General features: G+C 38.7%; 1 protein-coding gene across 1 annotated transcript; it reads left to right on the forward strand.

Moving 5' to 3' along the window:
- Window positions 1-27363, forward strand: LOC18447367 (signal recognition particle subunit SRP54 2). Its single transcript, XM_006857466.4, has 9 exons — window positions 1-448; window positions 4585-4684; window positions 4977-5130; window positions 10791-10941; window positions 11038-11186; window positions 12267-12367; window positions 12493-12650; window positions 24436-24550; window positions 26670-27363. Exons 1-9 carry the CDS (start codon window positions 218-220, stop codon window positions 26996-26998), a joined length of 1488 nt encoding a protein of 495 aa, XP_006857528.1. The 5' UTR covers window positions 1-217; the 3' UTR covers window positions 26999-27363.
- The last annotated feature ends 12 nt before the right edge of the window (window positions 27364-27375 follow it).

Consider the following 27375-nt stretch of genomic DNA (forward strand, 5'->3'; position numbering starts at 1 on the left):
AGGAGGTACGCAGAGCGTAGGTCGTTCAAGGAGCATTCCCAAGAGCACAGGAAAATCGAGAGAGAGAGAGAGAGAGAGAGAGAGAGAGAGAGGAGTTGAGTTACAAAGAGCAAACAGGCAAAATCAGCCTTTTTTCGAGTTACAAACAGCGAACAGGCGCAAGAGAGAGATCGCAGGAAGAAGAAAACGGGTTTAGGACTTCAACAAAGATAGAAAGATGGTGTTAGCACAGTTAGGGGGGAGCATCGCGCGTGCTCTTCAACAGATGAGCAATGCGACGATTATCGACGAGAAGGTGCTTAGTGATTGCCTGAACGAGATCTCCAGGGCTCTCCTCCAGGCCGATGTCCAGTTCAAGATGGTGAGGGAGATGCAGCTCAATATCAAGCGTATCGTCAGCTTTGATGAACTAGCTGCTGGCCACAACAAGCGTCGTATAATTCAGAAGGTTATTTTTACCTAATCCCAACAGCAATTTTTTTTTTTCTTCTTCTTCTTTTTTTATGTTGATTGTCTTTCTTATTTTTGAATTACTCATAAATATTAGCTAGGGATATCTTGTACTGTTTTTTTTTTTCTTTTCTTTTTGTCTGGGGATATCTTGAAGTTGTGAAAATTCAAGTCTGTGTTCATTTTGCATGTGAACCTGCAATGCATACACTTTCTTAGAATGAACCTTATTTTTTGCCCCAGGAATGTTTTACAGAAATAAGACATAATTTGGGCTGAGAAATTGAACATTATTTGCAAGGATTTATATAAGAAATTCTTTAACAATGGGGAAGGCCTATGGAACCTTAAATTGTAATAAATTCTGTATTGGTGAATCGAAGTTCAAGGTGAGTGATCTGAATTTGTGAGACAAAAACAATTGAACCCCCTTCCCTGCCACCCCAAAAAGAAATGCAAAGGAAAAAAAGAACAGAAAAAAAAGATTGAATTTAAACATACAGCTGTAACTTGTAGCTAGTATACTTAAGCTTGTCCTCGTGTCAATTTTCTTGTTTTGAACATGCTCACCGAGTATTCTCCCAAAAAAAACGGTCATCAAGCTTGAAAATGGATAGGAGAAACAATTACGTGGGAGTGATCAAAAGCTGGTAGCTTTTTCCATAGAACAAAAGATGGGTGTTTTGTTTATGTGATTCAAACTTCAAACAAATTCTAAAGTTCTTTTATTAAGGTCATGGTGATTGTTCCATGGAGCTCTTCTCCTAATGGTTCAACATGCCTTTTTTGCTTAATTGCTATTAAAGCATTGTCATTTTAGGTGAGACTTTGAAAAATACCTTACAACAATTGAAACAACTAATGGTATTGCACGCAAATATACTCATTACTAGGAATAGGAGTTTTGAGTTCCTTGCCAATGCAGTTTCTTACATGTCCCTATCCACCTCGATATTCCCTAACTTCACATGTTATGACTCACTCTGCTTCTATTAGGACCTGTATGTGCATTTATTCATTCTTCCTATTTGGGTATTCATGTTACACAATCTTTCTCGTATATACTTCAAGCTCTTGGAGGGAGAGTGCGAGGGAGGGATACTCGTGCTTAATGCTAAAGATATATGTGATGCAAAAAATCTATAATAATGTGGGTTGATACATTGCACCAAAAGTAATTCCAGTACTTGTTTTGTTTGTTATATTTACTTGAGTGAGAAAAGACATTGCACTAAAAGTAATGCCAGTACTTGTTTTGTTTACTATATTTACTCGAGTGAGAAATGATTTGTAAAAGTAATTAAGGAACTTTATAGTTTGTCATACTATCCTTTTCTTCTAAATATTGTTTCTGTCTTATATAAACTAATCTCATGTAATAATTTAAAGGAAAAAGTGGTAAAACGAGACCTGTTTAAAGATTTGTAGACTCATAATAGGGTTTAGTTGTTTAATGTGATATCAGCATCAATTGGCCAGTCCCCTTGGCCCTCATCAACTATGGATTTTCCAACTTAAGCTAAGGTGCCCTATCATAATTGCTGGTCCAAAATTTAAACTAATCCAATGACAGTAAGAATTTTGTTTCATTCTATGTGTACTAGGAATTTTGTAAGCTTATTGTCATAACACATAACGCCCTTTCAATATCTTGGGTTGATAATCTAGAAAAATAGAGAGATTGAGGAAAATGTCGCACATAGAATTAGAGTTGAGTGGGCGAAGTGGAGATGTGCAAGGGGTAGGCTTAAAAAGTGCAAGGGGTAGAGGCCCAAAAGGACATGGTTGGGGGTAGTGAGGAAAGATATGCGGACTTATGGCCTCACTGAGGGTATGACCCTTGGTAGAGCAGAATGGCAGACCAGGATTCGTGTAGCCAACCCCAATTAATTGAGAAAAGGCTTTGATGATTTTGATGATACTGTTTCAGTTGATCATGAAGTGGTAGATTCTACTACTGCTAAATTATCTTTTCAGTGGTATGGATACTAATCATAATCCTTTCATGAGTTTTCTCCTTGAAGCAAAATTAGCAGAACTTGTTCAAGTCGATAGCATAATATTGGGAGAAGCAAAACTAGTAGAACTTGTTCAAGATGATGGCATATGCTTAATTTTTTAATATTATTCCGAATTCCTAATGTTGTGTAGTATAATATCACTGGGGATGATGCAGGACTGGAATGATGCACAAGCCAAAGCATTACTTGGCTGTCACTTTCCTGTTCATATGCAAAAGTAGTGTGTAACGATAGTGAAATCAAATCCAGCATACATAAATAGGAATGAATATTATGCTGTTGTTTATTCCTGGAAATATGTTTTATTTCAATCACTCATCCTGGATAACTTGTGACATTATATCTGGGAAGAAATATTGTGAATGGATGTACTGACGAAAATATTAACTGTAATTAATGATTTCTAATTTTACGATCCCCATCTTTTGCCACAAATGCTCTTTAGAAGAGTCAGTTGTAAACTTTGAATGATATGCTGGCTGGAAGGGTGGATTAGTTAGGAGCAAAATTCATGTGAATGTATGTGGCAATTAACCGGAAAAACTAGATGAGGATTGTTAGCACTATCATGCTTGTGATCGAAAGATTATAAATAATGGGCTTGAAAAATAATGTTTGCTGGAGAAAAAACTTCAATTCATGTGATGGTAACGTAAAAGCATGCCCATGCCCAAAAATCCGACTTGATAGAAATATAGAGATTTGTTTGACTTTGTAAGGAAGTTGGAGGAACAACACAAATATGGGGCAAGAAGTCTGTTAAATTTCCTCAAAAAAAAAGAAGTCTGTTAAATACTTCTTCGAGTCTGTTACCTAAAAGGCTTTGCCATTCTATCTGATTAGCTGAGAACTGTTGTATTCATTTTTCTTTGCATCATTTTCCTTTCTAGCCACATTTTATTTATGGAATTCCTCATGCAAACTACTTTTTTATGCTTGTCCAAAGTTGTTCCTACTTTTCCTCTCAATGAGTTTCCCATTCTACTTTGTGCAATTGATTGAAGGAGCGCATATGATACCTGATTTATTGATGCACCATTCTGTACTATAATTGTTTTTTTGTTTTGCTCACCTAGTTCACATTACTGTTCTTTCTTGGGACGTATATGAAGCCTATCTGTGCCACCCTGTTTTACATATGCTTATAGTCTTTGTTATCTACATTGGCTTCTATTCATATAGGCAAATTATGCTGTGGCGAAGGTGCTATTAGATTTGAGCTGATATTGTTTCTTCTAACTTTAGTATATATTTAAATCTCTCTCTCTCTCTCTCTCTCTCTCTCTCTCTCTCTCTCTCTTTATATATATATATATATAGATACAGATATATATTATATCAGCTATCTACCTATCCATCTATAGATCTATGTATGTGGGGAAACAGATTGGGTCTGCCCAAGGGTGGACCCTTATAGTGTCTGCCCTAGCTTAAAATCAAATCAAGTTAAACTCTTTGGGCTCTGAGATTTGGGGATAAGCCCTGTTCATTATAGCACCTAAGCTGAAAAAAGGGGGAAAAAACACACCCTAGAAGTGCCTAAACTCACCCCACTAGTGAATAGAGACTGCCTATTATTGAGACATTTAAATTTACGTCTTCGAGTATTCAATTAATTTTTTTTGTTCTTCTAGTGATAATGAGGAGCTTGCAAAATTTGTGGTCAAACATATCCGCCCAACGCTTCATTCTAACAACGTTCTGTTCACTGCATTTTCTATCTCCTCGAAGAAAACCATTTTCTTGAGTCTTTTTCTTTGAAATCTTTTTCAAGACCTTGTTCGTCAGATCAAAGAAAGTTTGTTAGCAAAATGTTGGCCCCAATATATGTTTCTAAGGTGCTAAAAAATGATGTAGGGTGTACACTGTTGTGGTGGTTCTTTAGGGTGCACCAATCCTATTGCGATACACACATATTTGTATTCAATAGTAGCTTGTTGAGTTGAATGAGGCATACTTGCTCAATAATTATGAAGATGGTGACTCTTATCTCCATATTTTTCTCTTTGTACTTTCATTCCCTTAATGGTTGTCCATTTTGGTCGAGATTAAAGACTCCTTTTTTAAGATTTAATCTTAGGTCTTGTAGACATCATACTTTGTTGCATTTCAGGCTATTTTTGATGAGCTGTGTAATATGTTGGATCCTGGAAAGCCATCATATACTCCAAAGAAAGGAAAAACAAGTGTTGTCATGTTTGTTGGTTTGCAAGGTAAGTTGGCATTGCTATTGCTCTTTAAGATGGTTTTGGACTTCGTTTGGATTTCATGTGGTATGTTTTGACTATTAATCTTGTGGAATTATCTTGGCATCCCTTGAGTCTAGGCGCAAATACCATTATGACCATTATCTGTCACAACCTCTCATTTTATCATGGACAAGATTGAGTTATTTTGTTTTGAAGTATAATTTGAGTCGCTTTTTTTCTTGTCCTCTTCTTGTTTAATTGTTACACCATGTGACTTCTTCAAGAAAATTATTCACTTATCTCTTAATATGTGCAGGCTCAGGGAAAACTACCACTTGCACAAAATATGCCTACTATCACCAGAAAAAGGGTTGGAAACCAGCTTTGGTTTGCGCAGATACATTTAGAGCTGGCGCCTTTGATCAATTGAAGCAGAATGCTACTAAGGCTAAGATTCCCTTTTATGGAAGGTGTTTAATTAGTCATTTTATGTGCATTGCTCTTTATTTTTCTTTTCTCACAATGCTTCTTGACTCTATAATGGTCCTTACTTATAAGCCCATTGAATAATTTGAGGAGTCTCGTCATGTGGTGTTATAGATGTACTATTGCTGCTTCGCATGGTTGATTCATATAGCCAGAAATCATATAAATAGTTTTGCCACATTTCTGGCTATATCCAGACAAACAATTTAAATGGCACTGAAAGAGTTTGTTTGAGATGAGGAATGTGTCGACAAAAAGTCCATTGGGAAAATATGATGTGCAGATAATGTTGGAAAACTGATCTCATAAATCACGAAATGATTTTTATGAGTTGTGAGACAGTTACTATTTAAATTATGTTTTCCAAACATGGGGGGTGTTTTAAGGAAAAAAATTATATGCATAGGACCCACTCTTTTTTGTGTGTGTGTGTGTTTTTTTTTTTTGTGAGCCCAGCCCACATGCGTCTTGGACTAACAAGGTGGGACGTGGGGCCCACATGGGCTCCACATAATGGGACGCCCCAATTAATCCCATTAATTGGAATACATTTTCCTAAAATAATTTTAAAGAAAATTATTTTGTTAAATAATTATTAGATCTAGATTATTTTGACCAAAATTTGTTTTATTTAAAGTTCCTAAATATCCCTTAATGAGATAAAAGGAGATCTAAGATTATTTTAACCAAAGTATGTTTTATTTAAAGTTCCTGAATATCCCTTAGTGAGATAAAAGGGATTTGAAATAAATCTAGAGATATTTTTTCACTGGTCAAAAGCCCATTTTTTAGTTAGAAGTGGATAATGAGTCAAATTTCAGGGGATAAGATTCCTAATATCCTCTTTAAATCATCATGGTTGATCTTAGAGATGGATGACTTAGATTATTTTTCTCTCACCTCAGATTATTTCTCTCTAACCTCTAGATAATGCTGAATCCTAGTATGATTGGATCACCCTAGAGCCCTTGAGCCCTATATAAGAGGGGGACAGCCCCCCAGCCCCCCCGCCCCCAACCCCCGGGGGGGAAAAAACATTCTCTACATCTATCCTCTCTCCTTCTCTCTCCTCTCCATGCTACCCTCTCTCTCTTTCTCTCTTTAGCTTCTCTCTCTCTCTCTCTCTCTCTCTCTCTCCCCCCCCAAGGTGGCATGCCATCCTTCATAAGGATTTGGAGTGGCACACCTCTCAATAGGAGAGAGAGTGGGGGGCACGCTCAGCCCTAGACTTAGGCTAGGGGAGGTGCTGCTTTGTGGCATGCCCCCCAAGGTTTAAAAAGGGTTAGAAACCTTAATTATGTCCCATGCTCTCAGCCCCATAACTTTCAGGCGTTCCATAGGTGCTTCCCAGTCAGATTGGTAGATTCTATAGGATCTAGGAATCAAGTGCACCATTGGTTAAGTGATCGGGTGTGAGGTGGGCCAAGTCCTTAGGGGTACCCCTAGGCAAAAGTTCAATAAGTCTTCCCTTAGTTATGTATTTTATTTTGCTGTTTTGGCTCTTATTTGTTTTCTAAAAGATTGCAAGTTGAGTGTATTCTTATTTTTTTACTTGGCAGTAAGATTTAAAGATCCTAGATTGTAGGAGGTTTTGTTTTTGCACTGTGTTGTGGCAATTCTAAGTACAAGTTCCAGCAATTAATAAAGAGAGGCAAAAAAAAAAAATAGAAGAAATTTTTGTGAATTTTTACTCTGGAATTCTACTTTTGAATTTATACTATGGAATTCGACATAACCACTACTTACATGTTACAATGGGGGCCCATGAAATGTTAGAGTTTAGATATATGGGGCAAGGGACATGGAGAAGTCCGGTGGTCATTATGATTAGGTTTTGAGCAGCAATCAGAGTTGTCATGAGGTGGATATGGGGAAGTCTCATGGTCATTATGATTAGGTTCTCTTGGGCTACACAATGAGAAGGATTGAGGTTCCAAAAGCGGTGGAGAACGTTTCCCTTTCTCCATAGAGGTGGAGATAGTGGATTTGTGATTTTTTGTTTGCTCCAAAACCTCTTTATGAGTGACGCACATAGACTATATTTTTATGGTTGCAATATGGGGATCCATTGTCTCTGTTCTTAGCACAATTTGGTTGGAGGCTTACATGGCTATTGAGTTGTTTGCAAGAGGTTTGGTGGAGGATTGTTCTCTAGCATCATATGGGTTGACTGGGTCGTTTGGTTGTTAGTTGGAAATGGCATGACAGTTTTTGTACTGTAATGCATCTCCAATGAATGCAAGGAACATTTTCTGTGCTAAGGTATTTTGGGATGTTCTCTAGACAATCATCTTGTGGAAGTGCTCAATAATGGGGACTTGGACCAATGTTGGTGACTTAACAAGTTTGTGTTGCAGGATTTCACTCAACTGCATGCCGATCTCTTTTCTAAGGAACTATTAGAGACTACCATTTGTATCAGATGTGGAACAAGCATTGTGGGATCCAATTGTGGATAAAATGAAGTGAGGCTAGTATTGTTTAAGGAAATGCTTCCTTCTTTGGGAGCTATAATTTCTCATAAGGGCGACCTGACAGTGGTGCTATCAGGACTCACATGCTTCCATGATGGGCTCTATGCTAAGAAGCTATTCTAGTATCTCACTCTGTATAGGTGTTGTGGAATCATATTGTTGGAAGAATCAATTGAGGTTGCTGCAGTGCAAGGATCCACTTCTTTCTTTGGGAGCCCCAAATGCGCTCTTCAAGGCTTTGTAATCGCTTGGTATCTCTTTTTAAAACATTAGGCGTGTTCATATAAATGCTAGAAAGGCCATTGTTTAAGACTGTTTAAGGTGCTTAACTAGGCAGGCACCTCATGATTTAGGTGCCCCAAAACATTGTTTGGGGGGAAGGGTGGGGTGAGTTGGGTTGGATACTGTAATTATACTTATTTATCAAACAATGAATGATAACGTGTTTTGTGTGCGTTGTTATGTTGTGAATGCATATGTGATAGTTGCAACTTGAATGACTAGAGGTTTAGAAGATTGAAAGTTAAAACAATCACTTTGGTCATAGAAAATTGTGAATATGCATAAAGGGTTAACTTCCATGGGCTGCATGGGTGTTATCTATTCAACAGTAACATTACATGCCATGGTCACAAAAGCCACAAGACTTAAAACAGCAAAACTATAGAACAATTCTGAACTGAGTTTCATTGTCATCATCACTACCAGGTCCACCACCCTCTCCATCATCCCCATCAACTACATCTGAATTTGATGATGCCAAGCCATCATCGTTAGAGTCATCCCCCTCTTTGAGATATAGCTCTTCTTTCTCTGTTCCTCTCAGAGAGTTTCCTCTTCCTCCTCCTCCTTCCCTATTGGCTGCTTGCTCCTCCTTGAAGATTGAGATCTAGTGGCCTACACAGGGCTTAATGAGCTTCTTGTGGCCTCACGAACTGGGCCCAGCTCATACTCTCTCCAAGGAACACTTCATCATCTGTAGCATCGACCAACCACTCATTGAAATCAACCATATCTCTCAGAGTAATGAGGTCGATGTTGAGCACTCTTGATAGCAATTTTGCAACCTTTGATTGTATTGAATGTAAGTAAGATCTGTTCAGGCACCTATGCTCGAGTTTGTTTTTCTGCTGTTGGGTAATGCATGAAGGCATGATTTAGAAAAAAATATAATACAAGTTAGGGCTGCCCCAATAGGGCATATGAAGACTCAAAGGACTTAGGAGTAATGGGACAATGAGTTAAAAAATTACTGACTCAAATAAGCTAAAGTTGCGTTCGCAACCATAATATGAGAGTTACCATATTCTGCAAGTGCTTGGATCCCCATGTATGGCCCACCATAAAGCTACATTAATGAAAACAAGATAAAGTATATCAATATACTTAATAAACTAGTAATGTTAATGCATATATATGACGTATACATAGTATTATAAATCAAGTACTTAAATCACTAATCCGTAATGAAAAAGTAAATAGAAAGATTACATGGATGGATTTTAGTTCTTTACCATATTGCAATATCTATCCAAAGTGACTCCATTTAGAGCTTATACAGAAAAATTTACAGCACCAAAACTAGATGACACTGGCAAGACAAAAAACCAAAATATTGGAAAAAGTCACTAAACCCAAACCAAATATTAAGAGAAGTGATCAGAAAATTGAAAAGGGGCAATAAATTAGGACAATGACAAAACCTAAACCCAATCTTGAAAAAGGGCGGCAATAGATCCAAACCCGAACTTTAAAAAAAAAAAACCAACTATTATTAAAAAAAAAAAGAAAAAGAAAATCCAAAACCCAATATTGAAACATATCACAAACCCCAAACCCAAAATTGAAATACTCTTAACCTTCCGAAACCTAATTAAAGGTGGCTCGAATCGGTGAGCTGTGGTTGCTGAAACAGCTCTATTACCCTACTATACTTCTAAATTGCGGTCATTACCCCCCTCCTTCAAAAAAAAAGGTTGATTTGACGTTCATACCCATTTCTTACTTTCTTCTCTTTTTTTTTATTTTTTTTATTTTTTTTTCATTTTTTAAGTTGTTCTTAGATTGCCCTTACTTTGGACCTTGAAGCACAATTTAATTATTTTTTTACTCATAATCTTACTTCAAACCTTTGGTTTTTATGGGATGATTTTGAAGATAAAAATGTTGCAAACTTTTTTATCTCTTGGACAATTGAAAAGTATTGAAACTGAAATTTTTTGTGACTTGACGTGGTTTCAAAAGAGGTTTTTTGTAACCAAAGGTTACCGATTTGAGCGATGTTCGATTGGGTTTTGAAAGGTTAGTTTATTTCAATTTTTCGTTTGGAAGTTAGAGACATTTGTGAATATTGGGCTTCTTTTTTCTTCTTGTTTTTCCTTTTTTTTTTTTCCAATTTTGGGCGAGGCTTAACCTTTGTTGTATTTTTGTGGGGGTGCAGCTAATACTTGATTGTCCACATGTCTAAAACTAGCCGCATACCCCTTTGCCCTTTCATAAAGTGAGACCCTTGCTCGCGTAGAGTTGAAAGAGCAGGCACGCCACCACGGCTGTAGTGGTTTCATGAATGATGCTGATCTTCGCAGGATCAGAGAGAGAATACTCAGTCACCTGTGAAGCGTTGTTTCTAAAACATCGACGAAATCAGAGAAGAATTTGTCGGCATTTTGTCTTATTGTAGTAAGTTCTCCTAGCGAGATAGGCTGAGGCTCGGTGTTTCCGAAGATTTCTCTGATTAACATAATAAGTGCCATTAAGGAGTGAGCATCTGAAAATTGGCAGGCTGCATAATGTTCCTTAGGCGGTGAAATCTGAAATATCAAGAACCTCTTACGCATTATTCGATGAGGGAAGAAAATCAACAATATGCTTTATGGCCACAAAGTGTGAAGAAAAAGCTCTAGATGGTGTTCCTTTGGACTGTGGTAGTCCATTGGGGGTCCCTCTGCATTAGGACTAAGAATTAGTCAGTACTTTTGTTATTGGGCAGTACATTAGCATGACGATGCCTCATGTAGTAGTCTGATATTCTAATTATGATGAGTAGTCTGATATTATCTAGAGTATAAAATGCTTGTGGTTTGAAGTATTTTATTAAATCTAATTCATACATTATGTTTTTCTATTTTCTTCACTTGCATATTCTGATGTTATTGTGTGATTTTGTACAGCTATATGGAGTCCGATCCTGTAAAAATTGCAGTAGAAGGTGTAGAAAGGTTTAAGAAAGAGAACTGTGATCTTCTTATCATTGACACCAGTGGACGCCATAAGCAGGAGGCTGCGCTGTTTGAAGAAATGCGCCAAGTGTCAGAAGCTACGGTATATCTTTTATTCTCTCGAGTGTTATGAGTCGTACGTGTGCTTGCAGAATAATTTTTAATATGTCCCTATTAACTACTACATTTGGCGTGCCAGAAACCAGATCTTGTGATATTTGTGATGGACAGCAGTATAGGTCAAGCTGCATTTGATCAAGCCCAAGCCTTTAAGCAGAATGTTCCAGTTGGGGCTGTAATTGTTACCAAAATGGATGGTCATGCTAAAGGAGGTGGAGCTCTTAGTGCGTAAGTGTTGTGACCTTTGTGTGCCTTCATGCTTCCTTTCTTATGCTAATCAGGATATAAGCTTAATTTATCATAATATGTTTTTGATCAGAGTTGGCCTTTTTCTACTAGTTTTCACAGATTATAGTCAGCTGCATCTTCCCAGTTGCATTTTGTGCTATGGAAAAATTCAGTATCAAATCATGCACTGTTTAAATACTTCTACTGTGCCTTAAAATGAAATAGGCTATTTCAAACTGGATTCAGATGGAAAATTTCCATGGACCAAGAAAGAGTGTGCTTCCATCCTTTCCTTTCCTAGTACAGGCCATTGTACATTGTGTGCAATCACCTCTGTCATGCAGGAATGAATTTATGACATTGAAGGATGCAACTTGTTCTAGATAATTCAATTCTGGTTCTTAAATTGAATTCTAGTAATGTTCTATTAAGCCAGTTTGATGACAATTGTGGATGAAGGCTTCCTTCCTCGTATGCAGATGAGCTACATGTCAAATTCATTATGCGAAATGGTTCATCATTCATTTTGGTTTGACACAAGTTCACACATGCACGCACACGCCAATACAGATTCTTGATTATGATTTATATTTGTGTAATATGTGTTTCGAGTTCTCTGCATCTGAACCACATTGGGGTTCGACTCTTTGTATTCAACTTAGCCATCAAAAGAAGTAACTGCAGGTACTTCTTTTGCATAGAATTTTTATGATTTTCTTTTTATGTGTAGAAATGTTTTCTTTTTCACTTAAAGTATTCTTTTTTTTTTTTTTTTGGGGGGGGGTGGTCTCGGATCAACAGTAATTGCCCCATTTAGTTGGCATTTCCATTCCTCCTACACCATCTAATCAGATACCCAAATTTCATGCTTCCATTTTATATTCTGATGTCGTGCGATGGTACTTTCATACTTCCCTGTTCTCTCTGGCATACATGATTCATGCAGTGGATGTGCACACAACTGGGGCATCATCATTCGAATTGTTCTGGTTTAGTCAGTTTGTTTTTCAACATGTGGAGAATTTCGCTGTCCCAGATGATGCTCTGAGTCATAATGCTAATTGCATTTTCTTTGTACAGAGTGGCAGCCACAAAGAGTCCAATTATATTCATTGGAACTGGTGAACATATGGATGAGTTTGAAGTTTTTGATGTTAAACCCTTTGTTAGTCGCCTTTTGGGTATGATTATGTTTGTGCTTTTGTTGCTTTCATATGCTTATTTCTATCTTCCACCAGAAGTGTTTTTAATTTGCAAACTTAGTACATTTGCAGCTATATTTCACTTCTGATCTCCTTTGTGCCAGGCATGGGGGATTGGTCAGGATTTATGGAGAAAATTCATGAAGTTGTGCCTACGGATCAGCAACCTGAACTTTTACAGAAGCTCTCTGAGGGGACCTTCACTTTAAGAATCATGTATGAGCAGTTTCAGAATATACTAAATATGGGGTCACTTGGCCAGGTTAGTAATTTGTTTTTACATTTGAACAAAAGTTGTAAACCAGATGCTGCCCCATAGACTTGGCCTGGGGATTTCAATAGGTTGAAGTGGATGAGTTTGGATTGGACATGATTCTCAGAAACCTACTAGAGTCACTTCAGTACCACTTCTTATTCATCCACTTGCTTATAGTGACTGCCCATTTACTTGATGCTGTTTTATTATGTGTCTATAAAATTACTTTGAAACCTGTAATTTTTTTGCACTAATATTTTTTAAGCCTGATGTTTAGTGGGGTTGTTTTATACATCCACAGCCATTAACTGAAATCGTGTAGAATTAACGGGGAATGCATGTGCAAGCATAAATCGAAATCATATAGGATTTGATGTGGTTCAATGATATTTGTTTCCACATTTCGGATAATGAAGTCAATAAAAGGATATAGCTTAATATCTGTAAGAATTGAGTCCCCCCTGCTCTAAAAGTTGGTCACTGCCCCCTTTGTCATGGCAACCTTCCCCGTTTTGACTTGCCATTTCCTTGGCTTGCTGCACCCCTTAAGTGGAAACTGAACCTGGCATATTCCTGATTCCTTTATTGTTGCTTTATAGTCACATCTGGGAATTAAGCGGTGAAACATCCTAGCCCTATACTCGACTATAATCCTGAAGAGAAATCTTTCTTTCAGCTGCTGCCTCGTTTGATGAAATCGTAGATTTGATTGAGTCAGGGTCTTATCAGTTCATTAAAGGAATGATAAAGCATTGTAGATTCTCGCCCCCTTCTGTTATTCTGATTCCTCATTACCATGAGCATATTCTGTTCTGGGAATGCATGCCTATTGTCATTTTCCTATGCCGATATCTCTGTGATTGGCTTGAGCTTCTTCTCCTGATTGTCATATGATATATTGCTGTGCTATTTTATCTTCTGCATTGAAAATTATATAATAGTGTTTCAAAGTTTGATGTTTGCTGTGAGAGAAGGATAATGGATGGTTAACATTGGGTGCACAAAATGGAATTAGAGAACAAACCCTCCAAAAAATCTTATAGGAACTAAAAAAATGGATAATACTGGAAACTACTGGTAAGTAGAAAATGAAAAGTACTAATGAAGTCGGCGGAAAATGAAAGTAAAATACTTCATAAAATTTTAGCACTTAAGGAGATGAAAATTATTAGGAAATTGGAAATTATACTTTGTATTGGGTTCTTCACGTCCCATTATTTCAACTTCCCCACATCTCATTATTTCATCTTTGTTTTTCATCACATTTCAATCTGCATACTGATTTTCTATAATGAAAAGGGTCGGAAATCAGTACATGTATGCCATGTGATTTGATGAAATACTGTTGATCACTCCCTGAAGGTTTCACCAAAATTCTCCTCTCCCTCCTAAATGTGTTGTTTCACCCCTAATTGCTTTCATGGTCTGGGACATGCTCTCCACTGAGGGTGCTATGCTTCAGTTGGCTTGCTGTCTTGGATAAAACTCATGGTCTGGGACATCTTCTCCTCTGTGGGTGTTATGCTTCGGTTGGCTGGCGGTCTTAGATACAAACCCTAGAGGTCACCGGTCACCTCTAATACAGGTGGTACCAGTTCCCTAAACATGCCTCGTACATAGAGCTACCAGGGTGATGGTTGACTACCTTTTTGTCCAGTCTGTTTGCGGGCTCTATCTTTTCCTTCATTCTTGCCCTGGTTATTGTTTGATGTTTTCCCTTGCTCGTCAGTTTGGTCCATTATCTAGGTTCCAATCTTTTGAGCACTAATGGTCTTGCTGGTTCCTTGGCTTGCTCTAGAGTAAAGAGAGACATTGACAGTTATCTGAACCCCAAAATTGTTTACCATTCTTTGAATGCATCGTTGTTTGTCTATAGATACAGAACAACTTGATGGGTGCTCTCTCCTTTTGTCAGCATCAAGAAAAAACGTGTTGCATTTCTTAAGTAAATGATTTGAACTGTAATGCTGTTTGTTTATATGCGTACATTTCCTAAGTCCCTAGAAAACTTGCTTATAGCAAATTACATTGCAAAAAGTGAGAAATAATCATGATGCCTCTATGACTACTAGTTAGTTTGATCAGCCGTTGCATCTTGGGTGGCCTTTATTACCGCGTAAGTGTTCACGTGTTGATGTAGGACAAAAGGGGTCAATCCCACAACTGGCATTAATGTTTGATGGGTTTAGGTTATGAGGTCTCTAACTTCATTCTCACCAGGGTAGGGGCCCAAATCCCTACTGACTTACCGCTTCTTTTACTTACCCAAATAAAAGAAACTAGGGATAGGGTTTGGGAACATGATTTTGGTTCGATGGGCAGCATAAGTTATGATAAGGGTTTCAGGGTTTAAATATGGGGTATAGGAAATGATTAGGGTTTATGGGGGTGAATAGGGATGCTGATTTTGTAGTTGTTGGTGGCTGGGAATCTATTTGAGAGGCCAGGTACCTAAGAGGGGAGTAATCATAGGAAAGATATTGAACGGCAGGTGGGAACGTGGTTGGATTATGGTATGGGGGGATTGCAACCTCTCACTATTTCCATGATCGTCCGAGGTGGAGCAAGAAGCAGACCTTTCGGGGGCCTGCGATGGGAATACGACACGGCTAGGTTTAGAAGCTTAGGTTGAAGGGGATGACAATAAAAGAATCATTCCTTTAGAAATGGATGAAGCACTCCTTTGAAGATGCCACTGGTTAAAAGAAGGGAAAATTTTATTTAATACACCTAAAAAATTGAACTCTTTAGCATTGCACCATAGGTGTGATTTGATAACTTTCAAAACTCATTTGATATGCTATTTGAAATTTGATTAAAAGAACGATAGGCTATTTGAAATTTGATTGAAAGACATGGATGGGACGCTAAATAGTTCAACACGTAGTTGTGATTTGATGGATTTCCCTAAAGATAAATAAACTTTGCTCCAATATAACTTATTTTGGCTGTTGGCCTACACAATGTTTTAAAATGCGGCTGCATCGCATCAGGCTCTATGCACTACCCAACGCATCGCACTTCCCGCATATGCGGTTTGGAGAGATGCGCCTGCATTAGAGCCGCATCAGGCCGCTTATTTTGTCCGTCATTTTTTCCAAAACTGTACCCCTCAAGAAGGAGCAATAAGGTCATTTTGACCTTTGAAAATGGGGGGAAAGGGTTTGGGGGGTATTAAACTACCCAAACAACATTTTTCAGGCACATCCGTGGCTTTTATTGGATCGATTGAATCAAAAAAAAAATTTGTACGGAAATGTTATTTGTTGAAGTTCTTCGATTTGTAATACAAGATACTACAAACTAAAAGTCCGTGAAGATTAAAAGTTACAAATCGAAGAACTTTTCCCAGTTCTTTTAAATAAAATTTGTGACTTTAAAGAGCTTCATGGACTAATACAATAAAGTTACAAATTAATGAGTTTATAAAATTTATTGATCTTCAGCATGCTATGATATTGTAAAGTTATAACATATTTATAAATTTATAAAGTTTATAAAAAGTATACAAATCGAGTCGAAGAACTTCATGGACTCTTTTCAAGATTAAAGAATTTATAAAATTTGTAACATTAAAGTTTTTGGTTTTAGATTTGTGCTTATGGTTATTGATTGTTGAATGTTTTATAAAGCTAGTTTCAAGTTTCTAGTTCTATTAGGGGATAATGCATACAGAATCTCTGGCAGCTAATACTCTTGGAGTTAATGAATATTCTAAATACCTACGATCACATATATCACCTCCATTTTTTTTCTATGCATTAGCTCATTTTTTTAGATGTTTTTTAAAAAAATTATATTTATTGACCACTTCGCCGCGATGCACCCTCATCCGGACCGCATCAAGCCGCTTTCCGCATCGGCCCCCCAACGCTTTTGGCTGCATCCCGCATTTTAAAACACTCGGCCTACACCTCTATTTAAAATAGTCTTGGATCCTCTACTCCAGCTTGGCTTGCACTCCAAGCAATTCTAGGCTTGCCCAAAACCAACTTTCAAAGATTAGGAAATTAAATAATCTTTATATTTAAAAACCAACCTGAAAGTTTGATATAAAGAAAACTAATTCCTGTCAACAAAAAATTCGTAAATGAAAGACTCGGATTGCAAAAAAGAAACATGGGCAATTAAATCCCATCTTAATATATGAAAAAGAATAACAAACTAATATTAAGACCCCATTAAATCTACATCCATCATTAAATTTTTTACCAGACTTATGACCACGATTTGGATCATATCTCAATTAGGGAAAACCAATAGAAATAAGGATTGTAGATCTCAAAGAGAGCTCTGGATCATCGTGAATGGATATTCAAGTGAAAAGTTATGCTTATGAAAGCGGTCTGCATCAAGTGTTGCCTTAGGTACTCAGTGATATACATGGGGTTCTAAAATTTTCAGTACCATGGCATTAAAAAGGAGGAAAAACTATGATAATAAAATGTTGGACACACACACACATATGCGGCACACATGTATGACCTATGTTCAAGAAGAGGGAAACTGCCGCCCGGACGGTTGGGGTGCCCAACTGCCTGGCGGCCAATGTGTAGGGGACTGTGGGAAGTGGGTTGGGAGGGGGGGGGGGTGGGGTTGTGTGAAGTTGGGGTGAGAAAAGTGGGGGTGTGGGGTTTTCAATTATGGATCTAATTACTTACAAACTAAAATTACATGTTTAAGCGCAAATACAAAGTCACATAGCATAAATGTACATCCATAAGCAATTCAAACATTACTTCAAACTTCAAAGTTTAGAAGGTCAACTTCAACACATTCCACTAACCCAAAAAATTCCAACTCATTGTAGAGTTCCAAAATCCAAATTTCCAACATACAAACATGGCATTACACAGAAATAAACTTAAAACTACCTAAAAAAAAACATAATACAATACTCATAAAAAAAATGAAATCCTAAATATAAAATTTTTAATATGCTAACCTTTCCAAACCCAATCGAAGTAGGCTTCAATCGCTTACATTAAGATGCCAAAACCTCTCTTTTGCAACCTCTTTGGTTTCCAAAAAGGCATGTGTCGAATGCCTTTCGATTTCACAAGAACTTGAAAACTTCAAGTTCGAAATCGATTTTTTTAAAAAATCGATTCAAGGGGAAAAAAATGTATTTTTTGGGAGGAAAATCTTTCTCACTAGGATTTGAGGGGCAAAAAAAAAACCCTATAACCTATTTGCCCCCTTTTCAAGGGGGGAAAACTACTAAAAAGCCCTTTTAGATGAGGGCATTTTTTGGCTCGCCAAAAGGGCCCAAGGCAGAATACAGAATCTTGACCAATCCAAGGCTGAGACGTAATGGCTACCATCCTCAGTTCTCTTCCAACCCCTGAACCCTCCTTCCCCTTCCTTTCCTCTGCTCCGAGGCTGATTTCTATAACCCAGGAACCCTCTCTCTTCTTGCAGACAAGTTTAGGGCCTCTCTCGTTGGGGTTTTCTCTCCTCAATGAGACAACTTCCGCAGAGTAGAGAAATGGGGCAAACCAGTTTGTGCTGAGCCTTCCTTGCTCTACAGAAAACTCTCGGACGGATCAACATTGTTCTCTTTCCCCTCAGTCGATGGTGCTCTTAGTGCTCTGAATTCCTCCCCTCCTCACTTTCGGGGTGCCTCACTTTTGCTCTCTAGATGGTCGGAAGATTGGGGAGCTTACAGGTGTTTCTGTCCTGGTCCACCGCTTCTCCTCCATCCCCTCGCTTTGTCCCTGCAGCTGGGCTGAAGCAGAGTTGGGAGCCCAAACTTCAGAAGCTGGCGCAACCTCTTCTGAAGAGACGAGACCAGTGAACAGTGGTCTCTAGAAAGAAAAAGCAGGGCCGTCGATCCAAATGACTAAGGATAAAACTTTCTTCTTGAGCCTTGCTGCTGAAGTACTTTCGGTTCTGAAAATTCTGTGGTTTCTTTCAATCCAAATGGACCACAAAATAGCAGCGGCCGTGGCCTTCCAAAGATGGCTCCTGATTTAAGGCCAAGGGAGGGATTGTGAAAGGTTGAAAAGGGCTGGGAGAGACTGAGGGGTAACCCAAACCCATCCAAATAGTTGAAGAATTTGAACCCTGGAAAATTCGACGATCGGACAATGGAGCAACAAGTGAGCATTTGTCTCTTCGGCATTATGGCACATAGGGCAACGGTTGGGTAGGGGAATTCCTCGCTTTTGTAGCTGATCCACAGTGAGCAACCTTTGTTAAATAGACAACCAATTGAAAATTTGAAGCTTTGGAGGAATAAAAGCTAACCAGGCTTTGGCCGAAGACGGGAAGGCCTGAGGGGAGGTGCGAGAAGAAGCCGCTCTTGAGTAACATGAGGAAACTGTGAAAGTTCCGAAGGAATTGGGGGACCAAATAAGTCTGTCTTCACCCAAGAGAGGGAGGTAGATGGAATGCATGAAGGCCTGAAGTTGCAGCGAAGGGCCCACTTCCTGGTCACGCAAGGTGTGTCTAAGAGTGGGTGTCCACGATCGACGGAAAATGGATAGGGGAAAGTGATCAAGGATCGAAGATCAATAGCAAGTAGGAATAGTTCAGGAAAGAGTCCCTCAAGGGAGAGTGATCGACCCAAATGTCAGTCCAAAAGAAGTATTGATGCCACTTCTTGGGAGGATTCTAGAGTGAGATTTGAAGAGGTCATAGCATCACAGAATAGAGCGCCAGAAGCCAGAGGATAGGCTGTTGGCATTCCATTGAGGCAGCCATCTAGAAGAATTAATGCGATATTTGTTGTGAAGAACCTCCTGCCACAAGTGTCCCTCTTTGGTGACAAGACGCCACCACTATTGGGAAAGGTGAGCAGTATTTGTGTCTCTTAAAGTTCGGATGCCCAAACCACCTGATCCTTTCGGCCTACACACCTTGTCCCAAGTTACAAGATGAAATTTCTTGGATGTACCATCTTCTGACCACAAAAAATTCCTCATAAGCTACTCTAGGTGAGCTGCAATCGATGTCAGGATATGAAACCAAAACATTTGGCATATGGGGACATTCAAGAGGGTTGCCTTGATAAGTGTTACCCTTCCGGCTGAGGAGAGATAATGGCCCTTCCAACTTGTGAATTTGCAATCAAACTTATCTATAATGTGACCCCATAGGTTCTATTTAGGTTTCCCCAGACATAGAGGTAGGCTAAGATATGAGGTCGGCAAGGAAGCTACCCCACAACCTCAAGGCAATGAGATGGGCATCTAAGGCCATGCCCATCATCTTTGTTTTGCTCAAATTCACTTTAAACCCATGGCTAACTGAAAGTCTTTAAGAAAAAGTAAAAGGGAGTGGGCTTGATGCTCGGATGCATCACAAAACGCGAGGGTGTCATCAGCATACTGCAGGTGGGAGATAATGGGGCCTCCACTACCTACTTTGAAGCCATCCAAGAGACTTTGGCTATACATTCTTGCCAAAGGTTGACTGAATACTTTGGCAGATATGGCAAAGAGGAAGGGTGAAAGGGGATCTCCTTACCAGAGACCTCTAGACAATGGGAAAAAACCTTTTGGGGACCCGTTGATCAAGATTGAGAAATGGACATTGGAAATACAGCTCCTCATCCAACACCTCCATTTATGGCCAAAACCCATTTTCCTAAGAGTTTCCTCTAACACCTCCCAATGTACATGATCGTAAGCTTTTTCCCAATCCAATTTGACAATGAGACCCAGCAATCTTTCCACATGGCGGGAGTGAATGCATTCGTGGGCGATAAGAGCCCCGTCTAGAATTTGCCGCTCTTTAACAAAAGCACCTTGTTTTTGAGAAATAACACAACCCATCACCTCCTTTAACCGCGAGGCTAGCACCTTGGATAGAATCTTGTAGGAGCTAGGCCTGAAATCCTTGATTTCCTTGGCACCTTTGACTTTGGGTATGAGTGCAATAAGAGTTGCATTCATTGCTTTGTGGACAATGCCCATTTCATGAAATTCGCGGAAAAAAGCAATGAGATCAGGTCAAAGAGTTACCCAGAAATGTCTAAACAAGGCTATTAGGAAGCCATTGGGGCCCGGGGCTTTGTCTTGGCCTGGCTCTGAGATGGCCCTCACAATTTCCTCTTCAGAGAAAGGCCGTTCTAACAGGTTCAACATTCTAGGTTTGGGAACATTGCTGACTTGAAAAAGGTTTTTGAAATATTCAATGACAACGGCTTCCACTTGGAGAGGTTCCACAAAGGTGTGGGTCCCCGACTTGATTTGAGATATGACATTATCTCTTCTTCTACAATTTGCAATTCTATGGAAAAAAAGATTGTGTTTTGCTCCCCAAGTTTCAACCATTTGACCCTAGAGTGTTGAAACCAATAGATTTCTTCCTTGTGGAGGAAGGGATTAATACAAAATCTTGAGATTGGTTCTCTTGGTGACCTCGGAGGGGGAATGATTTCTGGATTCTTCCAAAAGGGTCCGATTCCTTGATTGCTTGGAGAGAATTGACTTTTGGGACCGAAAATTTCCAGCAAGGTTTCGGCTCCATATTTTGAGGGAATTGTGCAGCAATTGAAATTTGCATTGCAGCGTAAAGCCAGCCCGACCAATGGCTGAGGGGCGTAGAAAGTCCTTAAAGAAAGCAATCCGTGCAGCTCGACTTCTTTCAACCACATGAGCTCAAAGCAGAAAGGCTTGGGGCCTCAAAAGATAGCTTCGGTGTCGAGGAGAATGGGTTTGTGATTTGAGGTGGGTTGGGGTAAGGCAGAGGAGTGGGTTCTTGGGAAGATAAAATCCCAAGAGGGGCAAATTAGGAAGCGATTGAGTTTGGATAAAGAGTGGTTGGGGGAATGGTTTGACCAAGTGAAGCTAGCTCCTTCCAAGGGAATGAATGATTTTCCACCATAAATACACATTTTCTCATCATAATAAAATGGGACAATTGGTAAATGAGATGTTTAGCCTTAGATTTAAGCATTGGAGTACTCCATTGGGCTAGTTCAGAGTGGAGTGGTGGTCTACTTTATTTCGAGATGACCCAACAAGCCTATGCTCCACAATCTATGGCAGGAACACATAATCCAGCCTCATAAAAGTCACCCCAATCGAGCTTTCCATCATCGGATTCTCAATGGATTACAGGTGCACCCCTATGGGACATAAAATTGCTCACGTACAGGGGGCCTCTCAACGCACATGTGCACTGACTCTTCTTAATCGGATCATACATCTGAAGAGTGGCGTCCCATGTGACTGTGAGTGCATATGTCATAAGGTGGTCTCATGTCAAGGTATGGACTCATGTCCCATAGGTCATGACCACCCCACACAGGGTCGATACTCAGAAAATACTCAGGTTCTTTTGTAGTCCTTTGATTCTCTTAGCCCTTGCCAACCATGAAGTATACTCATCAGCATAGCCCTGACTCAGAGGTGACCCTCACACCTTCTGAGAGATTTCTCTCGCTTAAATTGTAAAACACTCATTGCCTCATGTACTCAAGGTATATGAATCTGGGCCTTAATGCGCCAAGCACCCACATTCATTATGACTCACTCTCATTGAGCGAGAGAATCTTAGCTTTAAGGCCTTGAAAGTCCATAAATCCAATAGAAACACTTTCACAACCTCAATGGAAAGCTGCCATGGGAGACGAGATGTGAGCACGTGAGCAGAATAAAACATGGGAGATAACTAACCTTCCTAAAAGGAAGAAGGTGGTAGGATGTCGATGGATATTCCCTATAAAATACAAAGCTGATGGTACCAATGAAAGATACAAAGCAAGATTGGTTGCAAAAGTTTCACTCAGATTGGTATAAACTACCAAGATACTGTCACGCTTGTGGCCAAGTTGAACATTGTTAGGATCATTCTTTCACTAAATAAATTGTGGCCACTCCATCAGCGAGATGTTAAGAATGTGTTCTTACATGGAGACATCCAAGAAGAAATCTATATGGCGATGCCTCATAGTTTTTAGATTAAGGGAAAGACTTAGAAAGTTTTATGGCCATACCTCCTAGTTTTCAGATTAAGGGAAAGACAGAGAAAGGTTTGCAAGTTAAAGAAGGCAATATATGGACTTAAACAGTCTCCTAGAGCATGGTTTAAAAATTCAAAGAGGCACTGCTGAAATTTGGGTTCAAATGGTGTCAAGCTGGTCATATACTCTTTGTGAAGAAGGTTGGAATTACTGCCCTTATTGTGTATGTTAATGATATCGTTGTACAAGGGATAATGTAAAGGGCATTGAGGATCTTAAATCTTATTTAAGCAATGTGTTTGATATCAAAGATTTCGGATCCCTTAAGTATTTTTTGGGAATTGAAGTGGTGAGAACAAAGAAAGGGATAGTCATCTCTTAGAGAAAATATGTACAAATAGTGGGCAAATTTATATATCTCACAATCACTCGACCAGACATTTCTTATGCGGTTAGCTTGGTTACCTATGGTACATGCGAAGTAAGGTGGATCAAAAGTGTTCTTTTTTACTTGGGTGTTAAGAGTTAAGCTTCCCATAACTATATTGTGGTAATGAAGCAGCCATTCATATCGTAAAAAATCTTGTTTTTCATGAAAGGACACTAAACACATTGAAGTAGATTATCACTTTATCAGAGAGAAAGCTGCTACCAAGATCATTCAAACTCCTCATGTGAAGTCTAAAGATCAACTTGCAGATATCTTCACGAAAGCCGTTGGACGGGACCGATTATATGATATCACAAGCAAGATTATATGATAAGCTTTATCGTATTTGATGGACGCAACTGGTTCTTATCTTGTGTTTTAGTCCTTATTTGTCTTATGTTTCTAAATAAGAACAATATTGCCCATAGGTTGTAATTAGGGTTATTATTTAATGTTATAAGAGGGGTAGAGGTCACAAGTGACCCCTATGCCACTCACTTTCCCTCTCTCTCTCTATCTTTCACACGTCTCTCTTTCCTTCTTCTTCATCTCTCTAGATCCTACCAAACTCTTTTCTTCTCTACTTTAATTTCAACTCAAAATCCACCTGAAAATTACAGGGCTATTTTGGTCAAATTATTTTGCAAATAATTTTTGAAAATACTTTTATTAGGTGTGCCTTGATTAGAAGAGTGGACACTCCAAATTTTAAGTGATTTAGATTTGTAGAAAAAAGATTAAAAATTAAAATATGAAATACAATCGTGATCATTAGATCGGCCTAAATCCAATCTGGGTCATCAGGCGTATACTATTCCATTAGCTAGTGGGCTAATAGGATCTCCTCCCCCCCCCCCCCCCCACACATATATAATGTGTCCTTGGATCAAAACCTAGCTTGGCGGAGCCTTTGGACCCAAAATTTTTGGATAAGTCCTACTTGTCCTAGCACTCAAGCCCCCCAAAAAAGTTTTAATATGCACAGTAGATGTGCCAAAAAGGACCCGCCTCAACAGTTAACGCCCCATCCAAGTTTTAGAGAACTCACATTCAGTTTTTTATTTTAATTATTTTATTTTATTGTGAGTTATTTTATTTTTTGGTTTTTCTTTTTAACCGATGATGAGGCATTCTAAATGGATTTTTGGGTTCAAATAAATGCCCTTATGGCCCTGTTCTAGCACCATTTTAGAACACCTTAAGCGAGCACATTGTTCCATGCATTTTGTTTGCATCATCATATGTACCCGTCTGCATGGAATGAAATCTATAAGCAGCTAAGGAAAAATGATAGATTTACATGTAAACTTTCCAAGGCTGTCGCTAATTCCACTGTGTTGTTTTCCTTTTGGAACCTTTAACTCTCTATAAGTGCCTGTTTGGTGTTTCATTACTTGCCTCTATAATGCCTTTTTGTTAAATAGAAATAAACCTTTGAAACTTCCCAGGTTTTCTCTATGATACCTGGATTTAATGCAGAGTTCATGCCAAAAGGCCGTGAGAAGGAAAGCCAAGCACGGATCAAACGATTTATGACCATGATGGATTCCATGACTAATGAAGGTCAGTCGGATATTTTTTGGGTTTTTATTTCAGTATTGTTGCAGTGCTTTGCTCGTTTACCATCAAATAAAAGAATCGTTTAAAATGTCTACTGCAGCGATTTTCCCCTTGGGGGACTATGTAACTATTCTACTTTCAATGCAATGTTAACAGTATCAAAAAACATTGTGCACAATTATTGTCACCGTCTTTCCATTTCAAAAATAGTTGTCATTGTCTTTCCCTTTAAACACTAGTACACTTACATGTGAGCAAAACTAGGCATGCAGCCGAGGCACATGTACAAAGTGCACATGCTTGCACACCCACACACATGATAGCCAACATTCATGCATTCTCATGAAGACAGATGTACATGTTTGTGCACATTGTGTCTCCACATGCATGCTCGATACTTGTGCAGAGACACTCTAAACAGGCATGGATGTCCACATGAACACAAACACAATTGCAAACGCATGGACACACGCTTGAGACCATAGTTTATGATAATATATGCAATAAAATAAAATAGTTTGATATGTATAAGTAAACATGCATGATAAATATAAAGCATAATATAATTTCATATTTTCGTAATGGTCCTGCATATGGATTTATGCATATGCACTTGTAAGTCTTCTTCCTTTGCTAAACTTTGGATCTGTGTGTGCATGCATGCGTAAGTGCTTCTTCCTCACCCGTTCCCACTGAGGTTTCTGTAGTTTAGGTCTTGGAGCAGCATGTTTTGTTTTCTTCTGATATGTCTATACAAAGCAATTAGTATCTTACTTCTCCAAAATTGTCTTGAGCAATCTCTTTTGATGGGCAAGTTCGTTTCCCATATCTTTGTTCCAGGGACTTGTCTATAGATAGTGGTTTCCCTTAAAGAATTCATGTTCTCTTGGTCATTCCTAGCAAATTATAAATTAAAAAAAAAAATTGCTCTTCTGCTCCCTCGCCTACTTGTGTTCGCATTCTCTGTGAATTTTAGTTTTTAAGGGATGAATTCTAGGGGTATCTTCTTCTACCACTAATGCTGCTTCTGAAATTGTATGGAGTGAGAAGTTTCTTCATCTTTTGCATACAATGAAATTTGAATAGATAATGAAAATGAGTAATTGCCATTGGTTTTCATTCATGCATATTTTTAAAATATAAGGAGTTTTTGTCTGTTCTTTTGGTTTCTAGTGAAATCACTCTGTTTATTGCTACCCTGAAGCCACTGTGTTCGTGCCGCTACAAATTTTCACAGATGAACTGGGTTTCCCATGGATTATAACATTAAGGATTCCATTTTGTTTCATTGTATTTATACTCCTTTCTTGGTCATGCATTGTATTTGCAATCCTCTATGTCCTTTTTGTTGAGGCTCCTTGTGTAATATAGATCTAGCACAACCATAAGTGATTAGAAGAGCTGCTTTTCTTCTTGTAAGGTAAGCCTCCCACAAGTAGTTGTTCAAAGTCTATGGTTATTGATTCCAATTGTGCCCAATACACAATCTTACTTGCATTTAACCAGATTCTTGTTTTCCATTCTCCTTTTATTACTTTTATTTCACACAGAGATCTATTGTGCTCAAGGTCATATATTTTCTCCTTGCTTAATTAAGGTCATGCATCAGATTTAATTATCTATATCTTTTTGACATGTGCATGCTGTTTTTCTCTTTGTGCCTCTTTACTGTTGAAGTTGTTATGGGCTCTATAGCAATTGAGAGTTTTTTATTCAAGAGATCCCCAAGTTTTGCATGTTCTAGAACAGACCTTTCAAACTACCTCTATATGTTCCTGAAGGTCTCGTGGGTCAATACATAATATTTCAAGTTGCTCTACATTGAACAACCAACAGTTCTGTAGGGTGCCAATAAAAAAGCATATGCATTAGTGACTTGAATATTCCCTATTTTGGCATTACAAAAGATCATGGTTTTCTCTATATTGCATGATATTATTCTCTTCACAATCTCATTGTAGTAGTTTATTTATTGCAGTTATTGCACTTAAAACCCAGAAATCATCTTCTTCATGCTTCTGCACTTGTATATTGGTGGAAATTGAACCACTCTGCTTTGATTGAATCAGTAAATTTGACAAGCATGGACCTAATTTTGCATCCAATTGGTCTCCTGGTGCAGAGCTTGATAGTTCAAACCCAAAGCTCTTTAATGAGTCTCGAATCATGAGGATAGCTCGGGGCTCTGGCCGAAGCGTTGGGGAAGTGATAGAAATGTTGGAGGAATACAAGAGGCTTGCCAAGTTATGGAGCAAGATGAAGGGCCTCAAGATTCCGAAGAAGGGGGAGATGAGTGCTCTTTCACGAAACATGAACGCACAGCACATGAGTAAAGTCCTTCCTCCCCAGATGTTGAAGCAAATTGGGGGAATGGGTGGCCTTCAAAATTTAATGAAGCAGATGGGCGGCTCAAAAGACTTGAGCAGCATGTTTGGAGGTGGTGACAGATGATGCTGTTTGTGGACCATAGAAACTTCACACAACCGATTGGGCATTGGTTGCCCATCGACTTGCTCATTTTTACTCTACATCAGTTACAATCAGAAAAAATTGAATGGGCAACTTCAAAGACTTGAGCAGTATGTTTGGAGGTGGTGACAAATGGTGCTGTTTGTGCACCATGGAACTTCACAGCACCCATTAAGCATTGGCTTGCTCATATTTGGGGCCATCGGCTTGCTAATTTATTCTACTAATTACCACTATAACATCGGCTGAGAAAGATTGAATCATGATTCTCGATGGTAGTTGTTTCTTTTATATGTAGATTAATTGTATCAAAGGCAGGCCTGTCTAAAGAGATGTGGTTCAAGCTACAGGGTATAAAT

The sequence above is a fragment of the Amborella trichopoda genome, chromosome 10 (assembly GCF_054954075.1).
Source record: "Amborella trichopoda isolate Santa Cruz 75 chromosome 10, AtrichopodaSantaCruz75HAP2 v2.0, whole genome shotgun sequence".
NCBI lineage: Eukaryota > Viridiplantae > Streptophyta > Magnoliopsida > Amborellales > Amborellaceae > Amborella > Amborella trichopoda.

Bases quoted from the DNA above. Each gene is read 5' to 3' on its own strand.
- LOC18447367 (XM_006857466.4), top strand. From the start codon at position 218: ATGGTGTTAGCACAGTTAGGGGGGAGCATCGCGCGTGCTCTTCAACAG. The intron at 10,942-11,037 runs GTATATCTTTTA...TTGGCGTGCCAG, and splicing joins GCCAAGTGTCAGAAGCTACG to AAACCAGATCTTGTGATATT. The intron at 24,551-26,669 runs GTCAGTCGGATA...CTCCTGGTGCAG, and splicing joins GGATTCCATGACTAATGAAG to AGCTTGATAGTTCAAACCCA.